General features: G+C 43.2%; 1 protein-coding gene across 3 annotated transcripts in view; it reads left to right on the top strand.

Moving 5' to 3' along the window:
* Positions 1–17,043, top strand: part of LOC147626076 (ABC transporter C family member 8-like) — a 59,297-nt gene extending 42,254 nt beyond the window's left edge. For all 3 annotated transcript variants that reach the window (XR_015268770.1, XM_086817638.1, XM_086817639.1), the window contains 4 exons: positions 15,451–15,756; positions 16,064–16,127; positions 16,331–16,570; positions 16,643–17,043. Coding sequence is in view for 2 of the 3 variants with exons in the window: in XM_086817638.1 (XP_086673764.1) it covers positions 15,451–15,756; positions 16,064–16,127; positions 16,331–16,570; positions 16,643–16,761 (729 nt within the window). In the remaining variant the exon portion in view is untranslated. The remainder of the gene's footprint in view (positions 1–15,450; positions 15,757–16,063; positions 16,128–16,330; positions 16,571–16,642) is intronic.
* The last annotated feature ends 1,764 nt before the right edge of the window (positions 17,044–18,807 follow it).

Here is an 18,807-nt window from a genome sequence, read left to right as displayed (position 1 = left end):
TTTCAAGATGGTAGACCGGTTGCTTTTGAAAGTAAAAAGCTAGACGACACTCAATCTCGTTGGCCAACCCTTGAGAAGGAGCTTTATGCTGTGATTCATGCTCTCAAGGTTTGGAGACATTATTTATATGGCTCCAAGTTTGTGGTATTGACTGATCATCAGTCAATCAAGTATGTGTGTGATGCGGATGATTTGAGAGGCAGGAAAGCTCGTTGGGCAGAGTTAATGCAAGATTTTGATTTTGAGATCCGTTATCGGAAAGGGTCCATGAATAGTATTGCAGATGCGCTTAGTCGGATTAGACAGGTAAATACTTTGTCATTCACCGAGATTTCTACTGACTTATTTCAGTCATTGAGAGGGCTTTGCACGACTGATAGTTATTTTGGTCCATTTTGGCAGAAGATCCAGGACGGGAGCTCATTGATTGACCAAGACTCGATGACCGAGCAGTCTACTATTCAGGCTGCAGGAGACCAGTGGATGATTCGGAATGGTTTACTGTTCCGTAATGGCAAAATTTGTGTACCACAGATCCCAGACATTAGGTCCAAGATTCTTAAGGAGTGTCACGACGCCCCTTCTGCTGGACACCCTGGGGTACGTAGGACACTATCATTAGTGAAATACTTTTTATTGGCCAAAGATGAAAGGGTATGTAGAAGATTATGTTCTCAAGTGTCAGATTTGTCAGGCAAATAAAGTTGAACGCTTTAGACAGGCTGGGTTGTTGCATCCTTTGCGAATCCCAGGTAATAAATGGGAAAGTATTTCCCATTTTATTACCTGATCCTAGTCGGCCTTATGTTCTTGAAACTGATGCCAGTGACTATGCTATCGGGGCTGCTCTATTTCAAGATGGTAGACCGGTTGCTTTTGAAAGTAAAAAGCTAGACGACACTCAATCTCGTTGGCCAACCCTTGAGAAGGAGCTTTATGCTGTGATTCATGCTCTCAAGGTTTGGAGACATTATTTATATGGCTCCAAGTTTGTGGTATTGACTGATCATCAGTCAATCAAGTATGTGTGTGATGCGGATGATTTGAAAGGCAGGAAAGCTCGTTGGGCAGAGTTAATGCAAGATTTTGATTTTGAGATCCGTTATCGGAAAGGGTCCATGAATAGTATTGCAGATGCACTTAGTCGGATTAGAGAGGTGAATACTTTGTCATTAACCGAGATTTCTACTGACTTATTTCAGTCATTGAGAGGGCTTTGCACGACTGATAGTTATTTTGGTCCATTTTGGCAGAAGATCCAAGACGGGAGCTCATTGATTGACCAAGACTCGATGACTGAGCAACCTGCTATTCAGGCTGCAGGAGACCAGTGGATGATTCGGAATGGTTTACTGTTCCGTAAGGGCAAAATTTGTGTACCACAGATCCCAGACATTAGGTCCAAGATTCTTAAGGAGTGTCACGACGCCCCTTCTGCTGGACACCCTGGGGTACACAGGACACTATCATTAGTGAAACACTTTTTATTGGCCAAAGATGAAAGGGTATGTAGAAGATTATGTTCTCAAGTGTCAGATTTGTCAGGCATATAAAGCTGAACGCTTTAGACGTGCTGGGTTGTTGCATCCTTTACAAATCCCAAGTAATAAATGGGAAAGTATTTCCATGGATTTTATTACCAGATTGCCAAGAACACATCAAGGCCACGTTTTTATTTGGGTTGTGGTAGATCGCTTGACAAAAATGGCTAGATTTTTACCAACCCGGAAGACTACTACAGCTACGTAATTAGCTCGGTAGTTTATCGAGCAATTGTTTAGACTGTACGGGTTACCGCAAGACATAGTCAGTGATAGGGACTCTAAGTTTACGAGTGATTTTTGGAAACTTGTTTTTGAGAAGTTGGAAACAACTTTGAATTTGAGTTCCTCCGATCATCCTCAATCTGATGGTCAAACTGAAAGAGTGAATCAGATTTTAGAGGATATGCTTCGAGCATATGTATCCAAAAGACAGAGAACATGGAAGGATTATCTCAACTTAGCATATAGTCGATTCTGTCTTAAAATAGATAAGACAATCGTGAGGTGTCTGACATGATCCTCAAGAGTACGACTATATATCAAAATATCATCCAGGAATACCACCACAAATTTTCCCAAATGTTCACGAAAAAGATCGTTCATCATTTTCTGGAAAGTGACTGGAGCATTGGTTAACCCAAAAGGTAATACGAGAAACTCGTAATGGCCATACCTAGTCCGAAAGGCGGTTCTTTCGACATGCCTTTCATGAATACGTATCTGGTGATAGCCAGTACGTAAATCTATCTTCGTGAAATATTTCGCTCCTGCTAACCGATCAATCAGGTCATCTGATCTAGGGAGAGGATAACGGTTCTTAATGGTCAGCTTGTTCAATCTCTTGTAATCTATACACATTCTCCAGGTATTGTCCTTCTTTCTCCTAAGCAACACAGGTGCACCCCAAGGTGATTTACTTGGACGGATCTTGCCCATCCTCAAATAATCTTCGAGTTGTTTAGCCAACTCATCTTCCTCAGCTTGGTTCATCCTATAAGGTGGAATACTGACAGGATGAGCACCAGGGATCAAGTCAATACAATAATCTACTGCCCGTTCAGGTGGTAAACCTGATGGCAGTTCCTTAGGAAATACATCTTGAAATGAATCAAGTATCTTCTGTAATTCTTTGCTTTCAAACACACTTAATTCATTTACATCCATGGAAGGGATGAGAAAAGAAGAAAGTGGAATCAATACACAATGGAAAGCGGTATACAAAGAAGAATCCATTATATTTCCAAAATCAATTGTATTACAAGAGGTCCCTAAAAGAGATGGATACAATCACCTAAAATACCATACTTGGTGTCCCTATGCTGAAAAGAAAAAATATGACTAGACCAATCTATCTGGATGTCAAGAGTCTTAAACCACTCAATCCCTAATAACAAGTCTACATTTTCCAGAAGCATAACATAGCATTCTAGAGTATCTTTGTAGTCCTGAATCTGGATTGGAAGCATCTCCACCTTGCGATCCCAAACTTGCCTTCCCGCAGGTAGGCGTACCTCATAGGTATGGTCGCTGAGTGTCGTATCAAGACTCAATTTCTGCACAAGTTTGTAGTTAACAAAGTTATGTGAACTGCCAGGGTCTAAAAGAATGTGAATTTTATGGCCATTTACTTTCCCATAAACTCGGAGAAGATCATGCAAGCCAAATACTTTAGAGTTGAACAGACAATTAGAACAAGTACTAGGGCGAGAAAGTACAGTAATTGACATACCTGTCAAAGACAACTGGTTAGCTGCCTTTGGCTTGGGTCCTACGTTTGTCTTGGTACCCTTTTGCTTCGGGCACTTATTACGCATGTGTCCTTTTTCTTCACAGATAAAACAACGTCTTTCCTTCTTGAGCTTTAAAGCCCTAAGGAGTCGTTTCTTCTTCGCTGGTGTCGAACTAGAATTCTTCGAAGGTTGGTCCGAAGACTTGCCTTCAGTCGTGTTAGCCATAGGTGCGGAGAACTTTCTTTTATGCTTGTTCCCCTGCTTGGTAACGGGTTTTGACTTGGAAGAGACCATCGTATCATTATAGATACAAGCTGAATGAATGGCCTCGTCCAATGTTTTACATTTGTTATTTTTAACCTGTAATAGGTACGAGTCGGGTAAACCAGCTACGAAAAACCCCAAAAGAGTAGTGGGTGACCGGCCAAGAGCCTATTAAAGGGTGGCCAAGGTTAGTTATTGTATTATAGAGAGTCTCACGAGTTTGTGAGAGCTCTATGGTCTTGGAGCTTGGATCTAGTGCAGATGTGCACCTGCTTTATGCAGCCGAGGTCGGCAGCAGTCTCGAGGCTCGCGAGGACAGCTTCGTGGCGGTATGGGACGTCGCGAGGAGGAGATTGGTCGGTAGGTCAACCTAGTTAGCTCAGCTCGTGGCTGAGTGGGGACAACCAAGACTGTGGGCTTGCCCATGGCTGTCATGGTTGGGAGGTGAGTCAGGCCTGCACCCCCTTGCTTGTTTGTTTATTCGTTTGTTTGCAGGATTCGAGTTTCAAACCAAGATCAATCACGAGGGGATCCATGGGGATTTGACAGAACTCGCGAGACTCTCTATAATACAATAACTAACCTTGGCCACCTTTAATAGGCTCTTGGCCAGTCATCGGGCGTCCACACTTGGCCGCCCGCCCGTCCATACTTGGGTGCCCGCCCGTTAGTATTTCACTAACTCAGCTCGTCAATCAGCCTGCCTAGTTCCAAGCTTCCCCAAGCCCCGAAACTAGTCTTGCATGCGTATAGCACACGGTAGATACACACTGTGCACATGACACTGAAGAACATGCCTGGGTGTGCTCTGAAGCGAGCCAATCGCTCCGCACCCTCTGTGTGAAACTGAGAGTGTGAGTGAGTCAGACAAAGTATTGGGTCCCGAATACCCTCTATAGGGCCCCCACCGCAGATGGTGCATTTGCTTTATTAGAATGATGAGAAAATAACGCAAATATGTCATGGAGAACCTTGGCTTTCATGAGAAAAGACTGCATGGAATTGTTTTCAAGGAATAACAAACCGTAGAGCTGCCCCTGCAAGTTAACTGCCCTCATTGATGAATCTCGTTGCAAAGAGATCCTCCCATACCTGGTGAGCACTGGTGAGAGTTTGCACTGCCAGTGAGACCTCCTCGGTGATGGTCCACACAAGCACAAAATGCACCTTCGAGCCCCAATTCTCCCAGTCTTGTAATTCCGCAGCAAATTCAGCCTCCTGATCTTGAGTCCACCTCCTAGAGTTTTGAGGACGCTCGGAATTCCTTTCAGTGCCCTAGCCACAAACCCTTGTGGATAAACCAGATCTGCATCTGAAGCTTCCAATGAGCATAGTTGGGTCCTTTCAACTTGTCATCCTTGTTCGTAAGGGGGGAGCCATATCCACAGCAACAAAGAACAAATCTCAGCTCTCAAACACTTCTCTCAAGTGCTTTCCAACGAAGTGAGGCACCAGGAACAATCAACCCCCTCTCAAACCTGAGAGAGAAAGAGACTAGACAGCAGCAAAACAATCCAAGATCCACCGAGAACCTCCTACCGGAAGGGCAAGGACGCATGGAGGAAGAAGACAATGTAGGGCCACTTGTCTGGCAGCACCAAATGCAAATAACTCACCAAAAAACAGATGCCGGTGCAAAAAACACCTCCACAACTCCACCTTTTGCCTCTCTAGAAGAAAACGAAGCCAAGTACCTGGCTCGCTTGCCTCTATAGGAGAAAACGCAGCCACCAAACTGGCCAGCAGCAAACAGCAGGCTGGCTGGACCTAAAAACGCAACACAATTGGGAAACCCAGTGTTGAACTACAGATAGAATAACTAATAGTTACCTAATAGTTGCTTAGTCGGATATATGTATCTTTGCTCAGTCGGATTGTTGCTCAGTCGGAATTCTACTCAGTCGGATTATTGCTCAGTCGGAGTTTGTTATGATCTGGTTTGTCGGATATTATCTGTTAGTGTCTTGTGACATTCTAGTTACAACCGTTTAAACTGTCTGAAGTCGCCTATTTATAGGGGCTTTGTAGTCGTCTTTTACAACAACAAGAAGAAGGGTAGAAGGAGAAAGCAATGTATGATTCATATTGATCAATCAAACATGGTATTTCAGTTCTGTTCTGTTATTCTCTATCTTGTCTAGAAAATCTCTATTCAATCTGTGTTTTCTATGCTCTGTTTGTGTTTAGCCTGATGTGGGAATTGAAGTTAGTGTTACCTAATGGGATGGTCTTTGCTGTGTCAGTAGTAGTTAGTTGTGTTGTGTTTGAGAACCCTAAACACATTGGCGATCCTGCTGGTCCCGTTCTGTTACGAGAAGGGAAATGAATGTCAGAGGGGGACAGAAGAGTAGGAAGGGTTTACTATACCAGGGCTCAGGCCCGAATTGGTAACCCTGACCCGTTTCATTATGCTGACGAGGGTGAAGATGATCAGGAACACCAAATCCCTGAAGAAATTGCTGTAGGCCAAGGGGGGGAAAGTTCAGTTGCACCAGAGAGGAGGCTAGTGGGGGGACTTCTAGGCGCCCTAATCCTGACAGGAAGGTCTGCAGGAGTTAGAAGGAGTCTTCAGTTCAACCCATTAAGGGGGGCTACCAGGCAAAGACCTAGGATACCACCTCAGCCACATCCGATGGCTCAACAACTACCCAACCCTAGGGTGAAAGCAGCTAAATTCAGTGGGGTGGAGGATCTAAGGAGGATGCTGATTGTCATGTAGCTCAGTTTGAGACAAAATGGGAAGCAAATGGGTATACTATGTTGTACAATGATGCAGTTAAATTGCAGCAATTTGCAGCAACTCTAGAAGGGAAGGCCATGAGTTGGTTTAGCCAATATGGGATACCACACTTCCCAACATATGATGATCTTAGAATAGCCTTTTTACAGAGATTCAGGAGGGAAAAGACTCCAACAGACATTTTAAGAAAACTCCGAGACATTAGACAAAAGAAGATGCTTGTAGAGGACTATGCTCAGAAATTTAGAATTCTGGTTGAAAGGTTACAGGGAAATGAGAGACCCACCAATGAGATGCTGGCCGGTTATTTTCTAAAAGGATTGAGAAGTGGGCTGAAGAATGCAGTGGCTAGCATTGATATTGCAGGTGGAATTAATGATTTGGTAATTGCAGCAGCTAGAGTAGAGAAAAGACTTGGAAGCGGCAAGGGCAAACATACCAGAAAGAATGATTCAGATTCAGATGACCAGCCAGAGTCAGCATCAGATTCTGAGCAGGAGGATTCAGAAGTAGGATCCGACAGTGAGGAAGAAGAGGTGAAGACAAAGAAAAAGCACAAGACCAAAGCAAAGCAATCCAAAGAGGAGGATTTGGTAAGTAAATTGAGAAAGATAGGTTATTCTGTTGCAGCACCAAAAGAAAAGAAGTTCTGTGAAATTTGTGACAAGGATGGGCATACGACAGCTTTATGTTGGTATAATCCCAAGAACAGGGGTCAGACTACACCTTATGCAGGTAGAGGCAGGGGTGAGGTTGCAGCAAACCAGGCTGCTCCAACTAGGGGCAGAGGAGTATTTCAGAGAGCAAGATCTGATAGACCACCATGGAGGGAACAAGAAAACAATGAAGGAAGACAGGCAAGAGTCATGCCTTGTGTTTATTGTTCAGCACCAGATCATTGGATAGGGCCAGGATGTGCCTTATGGGTGAAACATAGAGAAGAAAGAGGTGTCCCAGTGCTTAGGTACAATCAGAATAACCAGCAGGGGCAGCAGCAACCACAGAATCAACCAGCAGCTCAAGCAAATGTAATCATGATTCAATTAGCAGATGAACAGGTACAGGTAGAGCAAGTTCCAAACATACAGGAGCAGCCAAGTAAAGAGGATATTGAGGATATTGAGGTATTGGCTGTTACCAGGTCTAAACAGAAAGGACCAATTGATTGGAAGGAACAAAAAGGCATCAGGGACCAGGTACAAAGAAGAATTTTGAAGCATCAGGACAAGCAAGAAGCATCGGAGTTGGAAGATGAAGAAGCGTTAGTTCTGCATCAGTCAGAAAGCCATGTGAAGATGAAGGATGAAAGGGACAAAGATTGGTTTGAGGTACTCATAAATTCTCCCTTGCAATTGTCATTAGATCAGTTGTTAGCTTTGGTTCCAGCATTTAAGGAAAGATTGCTTAAAAGACTTCAGGGTCAGCAGTCAGGAGATCATCCGACTTTGGTTCCAGCAGTTAATACCATTGATCCAGCAGATGTTGACTTTGTGGTTCCTGTCATTAAGGTTGAGTACCAGGGCAGGGTGTTTGATGAAGTTCTTTTGGATGGAGGATCAGGGGTTAACATTCTCCCTGAAACTGTATATAAAGAAATGGGTGCAGCAAGTTTAGCCCCCGCACCATTTCAGGTGAAAATGGCAGATCAAACCAGGGTGCACCCATTGGGAATTTTGAAGCAGCAGGAAATTGAAGTTGCAGGTATGGGATTCTTGGTAAATTTTGTGGTAATCAGAATGTCAGAATCACTATCACCTTATGAAATGTTACTGGGTAGGCCTTGGTTTAGAATGGCTAAAGTTAAACAGGATTGGGGATTGAATGTGGTGGTTCTGACCAAGGGGAAAAAGAAGATTACTGTTACCATGCAGAGTAAGAGAAATATGTCTCTTAAAGAAAAGCCATTGTTTGCACAGACAATTAATCTGGCTGAAGAAATAGAAGATGATGAGGAGGAACAGTTTTTAATGGCTAATCCAACAGTGGTTCCACTATTTGATGTTGATGTAGAAAGAATATTGCAGCTTGTGGAATATCAGAATCAGGAAGAATCTGAGCTCTTGCCAGGTCAAGAGATTGAAGGGACAGTGTTCAGACAGTTGCTGGAACAGCAAACAGAGATTGCTACCAAGGAACAGATGGAACAAGCGCAAAAGGAGGCAGGAGAGATGGCTGTAAGGATTTATGACAAGAAGTATGGCACGTCCAGTCGGGTTAAAGAAGATGATCTTAAGGAATTGAATTTGGGTACAGATGCAGAACCAAGGATGGTGAAAGTAAGTGTGCAGGTGAAAGGACAATTTTTGGAGGATCTTTTGCAGTTGTTACAGGACTATATAGATGTCTTTGCTTGGGAGTATTCTCAGGTGAAGGGTATAGATCCTGCATTACATCAGCATCGGATTAATTTAAGAACAGATGCAGTTCCAGTGGTGCAGCAAAGGTATAGGATGAATCCGAATTTTGCATTACAGGTGAAGGAAGAAATAGATAAGTTGTTGGCAGTAGGGTTCATTAAACCTGTGAGCCAGGTGACATGGTTATCTCCAATAATTGTGGTGCCTAAAAAAAATGGGAAGTTGAGGGTATGTGTTGATTACAGGAAACTCAATGCAGCAACCATAACAGATCCTTTTCCAATGCCATTTTGTGATGCAGTGTTAGATGCTGTAGCAGGTCATGAAATGTATAGCTTTCTGGATGGCTTTTCAGGTTACAATCAGATTAGTGTTGCTGAGGAGGATCAGCATAAGACTGCTTTCATTACTGAGTTTGGTGCATATGATTTTACTGTCATGAGTTTTGGTTTGAAAAATGGACCACCCTCATTCAATTATGTGGCACATAAGGTTTTTGAGCCACACTTACAAGACTTTATGAGAGTATTTGTTGATGATTTCTCTGTTTTTGGTAAGAAGGACTTACATCTGATGCATCTGAAGTTGTGTTTGGAGAGGTGTAGGCAGTTCAGACTGGTCTTGAACCCTTTCAAGAGTGTGATTGCTGTGAAGAGTGGGATTTTGTTGGGCCATGTGATCTCACAGGAAGGCATGGCAATTGATGTAAAGAAGGTTGAGGCTATTCAAACAGCAAAGTCTCCTACTAATGTGAAGGAAGTAATGAGGTTTGTGGGTCAGATTAAATGGCATGTCAGGTACCTCCGATATTTAGCCAATATTTGTGCACCATTGACACATTTAACTAAGAAGGATGTACCTTTTGTGTGGGCTGAGCCTCAAGAGAAGGCATTTCAATTGTTGAAGAAGATGGTAGCTGTTGCACCAGTTTTGCAGTCACCAGATTGGACTCTACCTTTCCATATTTTTGTTGATGCCTCAGATGTAGCAATAGGGGCAATTTTGATGCAGGAGAGGGTGACAGGATGGTACAGGCCAGTATTTTATGCCAGTCGGATATTATCATCTGCAGAAAGGAATTATGCTGTGACTGAAAGAGAAGCTTTGGGGATGGTATATTCCTTGAATAAGTTCAGGCATTATTTGTTGGGGAACAGGGTAATATTTCATGTGGATCACCAAGCCCTGCTGTATCTGATTAAGAAGCCATTGTTGACAGGAAGATTAGCCAGGTGGATGCTTTTGTTACAGGAGTTTGACTTTGTGATTGTCCATACTCCAGGGAAAGAGCATGCTATTGCTGATTACTTTAGCAGGTTGGAAACTGGAGAAGCACCAAGTGGGGTGGATGATGATCTACCAGATGCCCCATTGTTTGAAGTTCAGGCTGCTGAGTCGGATTCCTGGTATGATCAGTTTTTGACATTTTTAATTGAGGGATTTATGCCAGTAAAATTTACTCCAGATCAGAGAAGGAAGTTTGCTTTGAAGAGTAGACCATTCTTAGTGATTGCTGGAGCATTGTACAGAAAGGGAATTGACCAGGTGATAAGAAGATGTGTACCTGAGTATGAGCAGAAGGCAGTACTTCAGGAAGCACATTCAGGAACAGCAGGAGGACATTTCTCAGGGGATATTACAGGAAAGAAAATATTGCAGGCTGGTTTGTGGTGGCCTACAGTTTTGAAAGATGCCCATGAATATGCCAAGAGCTGTGTGATTTGTCAAAAGCTTGGACAGCCGGATAATTCAGATAGGATATCCGATCATCCTATTTTGCCTTTGGAACCATTTCAGAAGTGGGGCATTGATTTTGTGGGGCCTGTCAAGCCAACAACTCAAAGAGGTAAAAGGTATATCTTAGTTGCTACTGATTATTGTACAAAATGGGCTGAGGCTGTAGCTCTGAAGGATAACAAGGCTGCAAGTGTTGCCAAGTTCTTGTATCACAATATCATGACTAGGTTTGGGTGTCCTGTAGAATTGGTCAGTGATAGGGGAACTCACTTTCTGAATGATGTAATTTCTGAACTAACAAGAACTCATATGATTATGCACAAAAAGTCTACAGCTTATCATCCTCAGGCCAATGGACAAGCTGAGAGTACCAACAAGACATTGGTAAGGATCCTAAAGAAGATTGTGCAGGATAACCAGAAAGATTGGGACTTGAAGCTGGACTCTGCTTTGTGGTCTTATAGAACAGCTTTTAAAGTTACAACAGGGATGACACCATTTAGGTTGGTGTATGGATTAGAAGCAGTTGTGCCTATGGAATTTGTGGTACCAAGTTTAAGAGTAACTGCTGAGAAAATGTCTCCAAGTTTGTCAGTGAAGTACAGGAGCAGGTATTTGATGCAGTTGGAAGAGGACAGATTAGTTAGTTCTTACATCACTGAGGTGATTCAAAGAAGAAGACAGGCTTGGGTGAGTATGAATGTCAAATTTAAGGTGTTTCAGGTTGGTGATTGGGTGATGGTGTACAATTCTAGGTTGGGACCTCATCCTGGTAAGCTCACACTGAGATACAAAGGGCCTTATCAAATTGTTGAAGATCTGGGACAAGGAACCTTTATTGTGGCTGATGTTTTTGGAACTAGGGTTGAGAAACCAATTAATGGGTTCAGGTTGAAAAAGTTTCAAGGAAAACCACCACATTTGGATTGGGCAAGTTCAGCATTGATACAGGTGGACCAGGTGAAAATGGATCCAGAAGAACGTCCGACAATACAGGGATATGGGTCTGCATCGGATTCGGACTCAGTTGGATTTTGCTGGGTCGGATCTCAGATAGTCGGAGTTTTTGAAAATTTTAACCATTTTGCATGGTACCTTGATTTGAGTGGTGAGTGGACACTTAAGGAGAGTATCATTTCGAGGCAGCCAGAGTTTGATCGCACTTTTCGCGCGTATCAGCGTGTGCGAGGTCCTTTCTCTCCAGCATCCATGCAAGATCACTCGCGCATTTTCTCTGCGTTTCCTTTGCACTCGCCTTTCACCATGCCGAAAGCTAAGAGCTCTGCAGGCATGCAACCACCAGCGGAGGACGAGCAGCGGGATGCTATGAAGAAGAGGCTTCGTAGGAAGGGAGCACCGATGAGAGTTGAGGTTAGCAGCTCTGAGGAAGAGGAGCGTGCGGCTGAGGAAGACGACGAGGTTCCTACACCGTTGTCTACTGGCAAACTTACACAGTCGCTGATGGATCCCTACATCGATTTCAAAGTGGAGCTCGACAAGACAGCACCCGGGAATGCAACATGGTTGAAGCAGGTCGGTTTGCGGGAGTTTGCAGGCTTGCCGTGGGATGACTGGAGGAATAACTTCTATGCTAAAAGCCAGGTGGAGATCCTCAGAAAAACAAAAGGCGCAATTTCTTCAAAGGTGAGTATTACTGTGGAAATGATTGCAGAAGTATTTAAATTACCTTATGTTTTGGATGCTGTGATTCCAAAATGTCTTGATGAAGCCTTGAAGAAGGAGTTTGGTCCCAGAGAAGGGGGTAGACAGTATTATATGTTAAGGAATGTCAACTATGCTAGGAGGGAACAGCTCAAATGGTATCTTGAAAGAATGTGCTCTATTATAAAATTTGATTACATGTCGAAGGAAAATTATGCACCATTGTCTTGGGCAGAAAAAGGAGAGGAGGTTAGCTGGGCACATTGGTTATTTGACAAGATTCATGGAGAAATATTTGGGTCGGACAAGAGAAAGACACAATCAAATAGCAGGTTGAGTGCTTATTTAGCTGCAATGTTTCAGTATGCACAGAAAGTGGAAGTGGGAGAGATTATGTTGCCAGATAAAGAAAAATACAGCAAAGTAGAGAAAGAACAGCCGTCTGAGAAGGTTGTAGAGCAGAGGTCGGAATGTGATGAGTTGGAGCCTGACAAGAAGGAGTTGTATCAGAGTATGCTTACAGTTGGGTACAGTCCAACGGAGGCCTTCAGGGTGATATATGGAGCTCAGAAAAAACCGTATGTTGAGGATGTAGAAGTTCAGACTTTGATTGATGCATCAGGTTCACAAACACCCAAGATGTTGGGGAAGAGTTTTACATTGTCCAAGAAGAGGAAACTTGAATTGGGGGGAAGCAAGTTAGTTGCAAAACTTGACTTTGGAGCACAGGTGGTGAATCAACCAGGGTTTGTGGTGAAGGATGTGAGTACTGCTCAGCAGTATCTGAAGGCACTTCAGTCTTTCATAGAGAGTCAGCAGGAGAAGATTGAGCAGCAGCATCTTCTGAATGAGATAGTAACTTCAGAGGATTACCAGGATAAAAGTGCGCAGATGAAGCTGCTTGAGGAGGAATTGAAGCAGACAAAGGAGACGCATATTGCTGAAAAGGCTCAGTTATTGGAACAACATGCATTGGAGATAGCTAAGGTTAAGATGTCTTTAGGAATCTTCAAGGAATGGACAGCAAAAATGGATGATAGGGTTACATCTGAGTTGGATAAATTGGCTAAAGATAATGCAGAAATGAAGGTTGATAATGAAATACTGCAATTGAGACTTCAACCTTTACAGGTGCTGGAAAAACAGATGTTGATGAATGAAGAGTTGGATGTAAATGGAGTGCTGATGGCACAAGGGGATGTACAGATTCTGAAGCAACAAATGCATAGCACTATGCAGGATTCTTGGGGAATGATCAAGGAGAGGATGTCAACCATGATAAATTATCCTTATGATGTTATGAAAACAGGGTTTGTAACTCAGCATGAGGCAAGTTTGGTAGAAGAGGTTGGACAGTTGAAGAAAGAACGTGAGTATTTGATTCAGCAGGTACAGGAACTGAAAGAGATGCAGAGTGTGAAGATTCAGAGTGATAGGACTGTGGAGGAAATGTTTCAGGACTTAGAAGTTCAGGTGGAAGTACCTATTATCAATTTAAGTGTACAAACAGCAAGTCAGAGTGAGCAGCCAGTGGAGACTTCAGTGGAAGATAAATCAGCAGAGGTGACTGAGGTTTTGAAGGAGGATCCAGTTGTTGAAGGGATGCAGGCTGAGCAGCCAAGTGATGTAGTACCTGAAATTTGAAGAAGCAGCATTTTGTCATGTGGCCGGTCTTTTCTGATCAAGGGATTGTGAATTCAAGTCCGATTTCTTTGAAATCAACCACCGGGCTGTGCCATGTGTTGAACTACAGATAGAATAACTAATAGTTACCTAATAGTTGCTTAGTCGGATATATGTATCTTTGCTCAGTCGGATTGTTGCTCAGTCGGAATTCTACTCAGTCGGATTATTGCTCAGTCGGAGTTTGTTATGATCTGGTTTGTCGGATATTATCTGTTAGTGTCTTGTGACATTCTAGTTACAACCGTTTAAACTGTCTGAAGTCGCCTATTTATAGGGGCTTTGTAGTCGTCTTTTACAACAACAAGAAGAAGGGTAGAAGGAGAAAGCAATGTATGATTCATATTGATCAATCAAACATGGTATTTCAGTTCTGTTCTGTTATTCTCTATCTTGTCTAGAAAATCTCTATTCAATCTGTGTTTTCTATGCTCTGTTTGTGTTTAGCCTGATGTGGGAATTGAAGTTAGTGTTACCTAATGGGATGGTCTTTGCTGTGTCAGTAGTAGTTAGTTGTGTTGTGTTTGAGAACCCTAAACACCCAACCACTTGTTGTCGCGGATCTGCAGCCGGGAGAGATATGGAGGAAAACGCATAGCAAAGGAGGGAAAGGTGAGCAGATTTGTAGAGTTTGGAGCAACCTAGACCTAAGCGTATGATACAATGAAGGAGATAGCACAGGCAGAAGCATAAACAGTAAACATATGAGAGAGTGCAAAGGAGATTGAGGGAGTTGGACAAGATCACTTTTTATAACAGCAGTAAAGCTTTACAATGGCAATGGCCAGCAACTGAGTGTTGAACAATGTGCAAGGGAAGTGGATGAATGAGTGAATAATGGGGAATGTGCAAGAGAAGTGGATGAATGAGTGAATAATGGGGAACTCCTTATATAGTGCAATAGGGACCTGGCTGACTGGCCCTAGACAAATAAATAGGAGAAAATCCAGTAAAATACCAGATAAATGGTAAAGCCACAAACACAAATATGCACAAATTCTAACACTTTTGACTCTTGACCTTCAACCTTCACCTTGGCTTTAGGATTCCCTTTGGCTGTCCTGGCCCTTGGAATTCTTCATCCCCTTGTGAATTGTAAGATGCGTAAAAGACTCTCTAGCTTATGCTTATATAGCCCTTTCGTCTGCTGGTCGGTGGGTATAAGCAGGAGTCGGCCTGTTTATCTACCATCCCACAATCTGAATAATATGCATTAAAGATGCGCCCTTTTCATATTCAAGCTGGCCGCCTTTTGCTATGCTGGCCGCCTCTGCGTGACCTATCCAGCCTGCGCATGACCTGCCCAGGCCGCCTATGAGGCTGGCCTCCATGGCTGGCCAAGCCCATATGGCCCGGCCAACAGGCTGCCCAGGCCCCCAAAGCCTGGCCGACCAAGGCCTAGCCCCTTCTTGGGATATTGGCCATTGGCCATGGGCCTCTTGGCCCTAAGGGTGGCCCACAAGGCCCACCCCTTCTCTTAGGCAAGGGATACAAACCCCTTTTTGGGGTAGCCCAAAGGGCCGCCCCTTTCTTCTACATGCTTCCTTCTCAGATGCCTCGTATCTAGCTACAAGCCGAACACCTGTCATCATTCGCTAATTGACACGGAGAGAGAACACCATTATAGTATAGCTCACACGTATGCTGCTATGCATCTATGTTTAACTCTCTCATGATATGCAAGACAACAATGCACAGCAAAAGTTTAAATAAAACTTGATTTCCTGTTGCAGATCCGATACAAGGCAGACTCTCCACTTGTGCTCAAAGGTGTAACTTGCACTTTCGAAGGTGGTCAGAAAATTGGTGTGGTGGGACGCACTGGAAGTGGGAAAACCACACTCATAAGTGCCCTTTTTCGCCTGGTGGAACCATGTGGAGGCAGCATTCTGATCGACAACATCAATATCTGCTCAATTGGCCTCCATGATCTTCGGCTGCGCTTGGGAATCATACCTCAAGATCCAGTTCTGTTTCGAGGGACAGTCCGTTCCAATCTTGACCCTTTAAGCCAATACTCTGATGCTGAGATTTGGGAGGTATATTTGCCAACTTTCTTTGAATTCTCAAATATAACTACCACAGTATAGTCACAGAGAGACTAACTGAGAAAAAACATACAAAGCTGATAGTGCTCATCAGAAAGAAAAAGCAAATACAGAACTTTAAAATGAAAGAAACAGAATAAGTGAAATGAGGACAAAAAAAGCAGGTGTAAACATAACACAAATGAGAAATTCAAATATATCTCTGTTAAAAACAGAACCATTTTGCTATAAAAAGCATGTAGATTTTAAAAAGCAGAAAAAAAAGGAGGTTTTCACAAAGGAATTGTGGATGCGACAGGTACTTGATAAATGCCAGCTAGGGCACATCATTAGAAGATTGCCGGAGCGACTAGACACCACTGGTAATGTAGAAGAAATACCTTCTCTTTGATATGATTAAAAAATAAAAAATAAAAAAATGAATTGTTTAAGGAAGCTCACCTCTAATTTTTTGAAAAGTTGCTGGGAGAAGCATGTGTTTGCTCATGCTATGGATGGGGTGGGGATGGGGATGGGCATGGGCATGGGCGTATGGGTATTGGGTATGTGGGTATGGGAATGGCAGTTGATGATGAAGGGCAGAACTGGAGTGGAGGGCAGAGGCAGCTGTTCTGCCTGGGGCGGGTTCTGCTGAAGCGATGCAGAGTGCTGGTGCTGGACGAAGCCACAGCCTCCGTCGACGCCGCCACCGACTCCCTCCTCCAACGCCTCCTCCGAAATGAATTCCGGCACTGCACCGTCATTACCGTCGCCCACCGCATCCCCACCGTCATCTGCAGCGACAACGTCCTCGCCCTACGCAATGGTATGTATTAAGATCTGGTGGTGAATCGTAGTTGGGCCATTGCTAGTTTGCCTGAAATTTGTGTGCTCACAGGTGAGCTGGTGGAGTTCGGGCCTCCTCGCAAGCTCCTCCAACAACAAACGTCCCTGTTTGCGATGCTTGTGGCTGAGTACTCCGGGAAGAATAACCAGAACCAGCCAACTTTCAAATGAAGAGCGAATTTTATTCAATGGCGCCCTTTGCAACAACCCATGAAGGCATTCAGTGTTTTATGAGGGCTACATGAGTGCACATTAGATAGTCTAAATAGTCTATAAACTATGCCAAACCAATCAGATTTGAATAGTTATGGCCAACCAATTCTAAAAAATAAGATTTGAAACTTTGAACCTTTTCATGCAAAGGAATGTCTTATCACATGTTTAAGGACATTTTGGATGTACAAGACGGTCAAAACATACACAAAAGGTGAGATTACACCTAGTTTAAGACTAGTACGCATCGCATTTAAGTGCAACCATGCACATTAAAAATCAACAGTCCTCTCGGTTATTCAGTGGTCAATACCTTTTTCTTTGCATTAAACTATGTTACCCATGTTTAACGAGAGGACATGTTGTTAAGTTTAAATCCCACCCTTAAGGTCACAATAAGGTTATGCCCACCCACACAATGTAAACACTAAAGAAAGGAAAGAAACCAACCTGTTGTGAGGATTACATAACCACACTCATTTGTAGCTTCCCGAATCCCAAGGGAGGCTACAAACACTAAAGAGAGGAAAGAAACCAACCTATTGTTGTGGGGATTACACAACCACACTCGTTTGTAGCTTCCCAAGGGATTACACAACCACACTTGTCCCAAGGGAGACTACCCAATTGATTGCTCCTATCTCACCAAGACTACTCCGATTGTTGTCACCAAGACTACTTCGATTGTTGTCACCAACCATTGTAGAAGAAGCACCAAGGGTAGATCCACCTCGTAGCTTGAGGAAAGCCATGGTGTGTGCCAAGAAGCTAACCTACAAGAGAAAACCTCACTCACTCACTCTCACACAAGATGAAGCAAGGGCTCAAGAGCTCACTAATTTACACAATGGAAAATAATGTTAGTTATTAGTTCTACATAATTATAAGATCATCAGGCACCCTATCGGCCAGTTCGGCATTATCGATAATGTCTATGTGGCCTAGGCCATCTAGTGTACCTGAGAAATCACTGTCGACATTACACTTAGTTCGGTCCCTTGTTTACAATATGTGTACCTTATTTGAGCGAAAAAATACGTAAAATATACATTAAATAAAAAAATCGCTTGAGCAAACATAAATTACAAAGTGATATGAAATAGATGATTCCTTGATGATCACATGTAATAACTCTGGTTTTGCAAAAAGTTTATTGGTAGGGCCTGTTGAAGTTGTCTGACCAATTAACCACCCAAAAAGTGATTAACCTCCTCCCCTGCCTAATGTAGGTTTGACCTTGAACCTATGTGTCGATGAAGCAAAAGCTAGGGACTCTAGAGTTTGTTGGCCCAAAATCAGTGGAGCACATCACGAACCTATCAAAGCAGCCATGCGAGTTACATAATGGTAGCTATCAACTACTAGGGCTTTCATTGTATTAGAGAAGTGGTTGTCATATACAAGGTTATAGATGTCAAGCACATCACGAACCTATCAAAGCAGCCATGCGAGTTACATAATGGTAGCTTCAACTACTAGGGCTTTCATTGTATTAGAGAAGTGGTTGTCATATACAAGGTTATAGATGTCAAGCACAATGCAGATGCATGGGTAAAAACAAGAAAAGAGTGTTTAATGTATGTGCTTGAAAGATGCAAGCGCCTACATGCTCCACATACAAGAACAGCATGTTGTGCAAGGGAAGCATATGGCAGGGTTATATAGGCGATTCGCACCTTGGGCCAGTGTTGCCACCCCCAAGAGCCCCCCATCCATAAATGTTCTTGGAAGGTTTCCGTTGTTGTAGAGGCTTCTATCCTAGAAAGGTTATGCACTGTGTGTATGTAGGAGAGCCAAAGTGAGGACAATGTTTTTTAAGGGTTTTAAAGATGCTTTATTTAGAATATGATGTTTGCAAGACTCAAAAGTAGGACTATGATGTTGACCTAAAAGTCTCAAGTGAACATTAACTCTTATGCCAATTCTTAGACTAGCGACTCTCTAGCATACTCTCTCCAGCACGATGTTGCGTTGCATATTACACCATGAAATGCACTTATGCAC

This window comes from Cibotium barometz, chromosome 23 (genome assembly GCF_041138505.1).
Source record: "Cibotium barometz isolate CiBa-2024 chromosome 23, ASM4113850v1, whole genome shotgun sequence".
NCBI lineage: Eukaryota > Viridiplantae > Streptophyta > Polypodiopsida > Cyatheales > Cibotiaceae > Cibotium > Cibotium barometz.
Note: the sequence above shows the minus strand (reverse complement) of the source record. Positions and strands in the feature narration are given on the sequence as shown.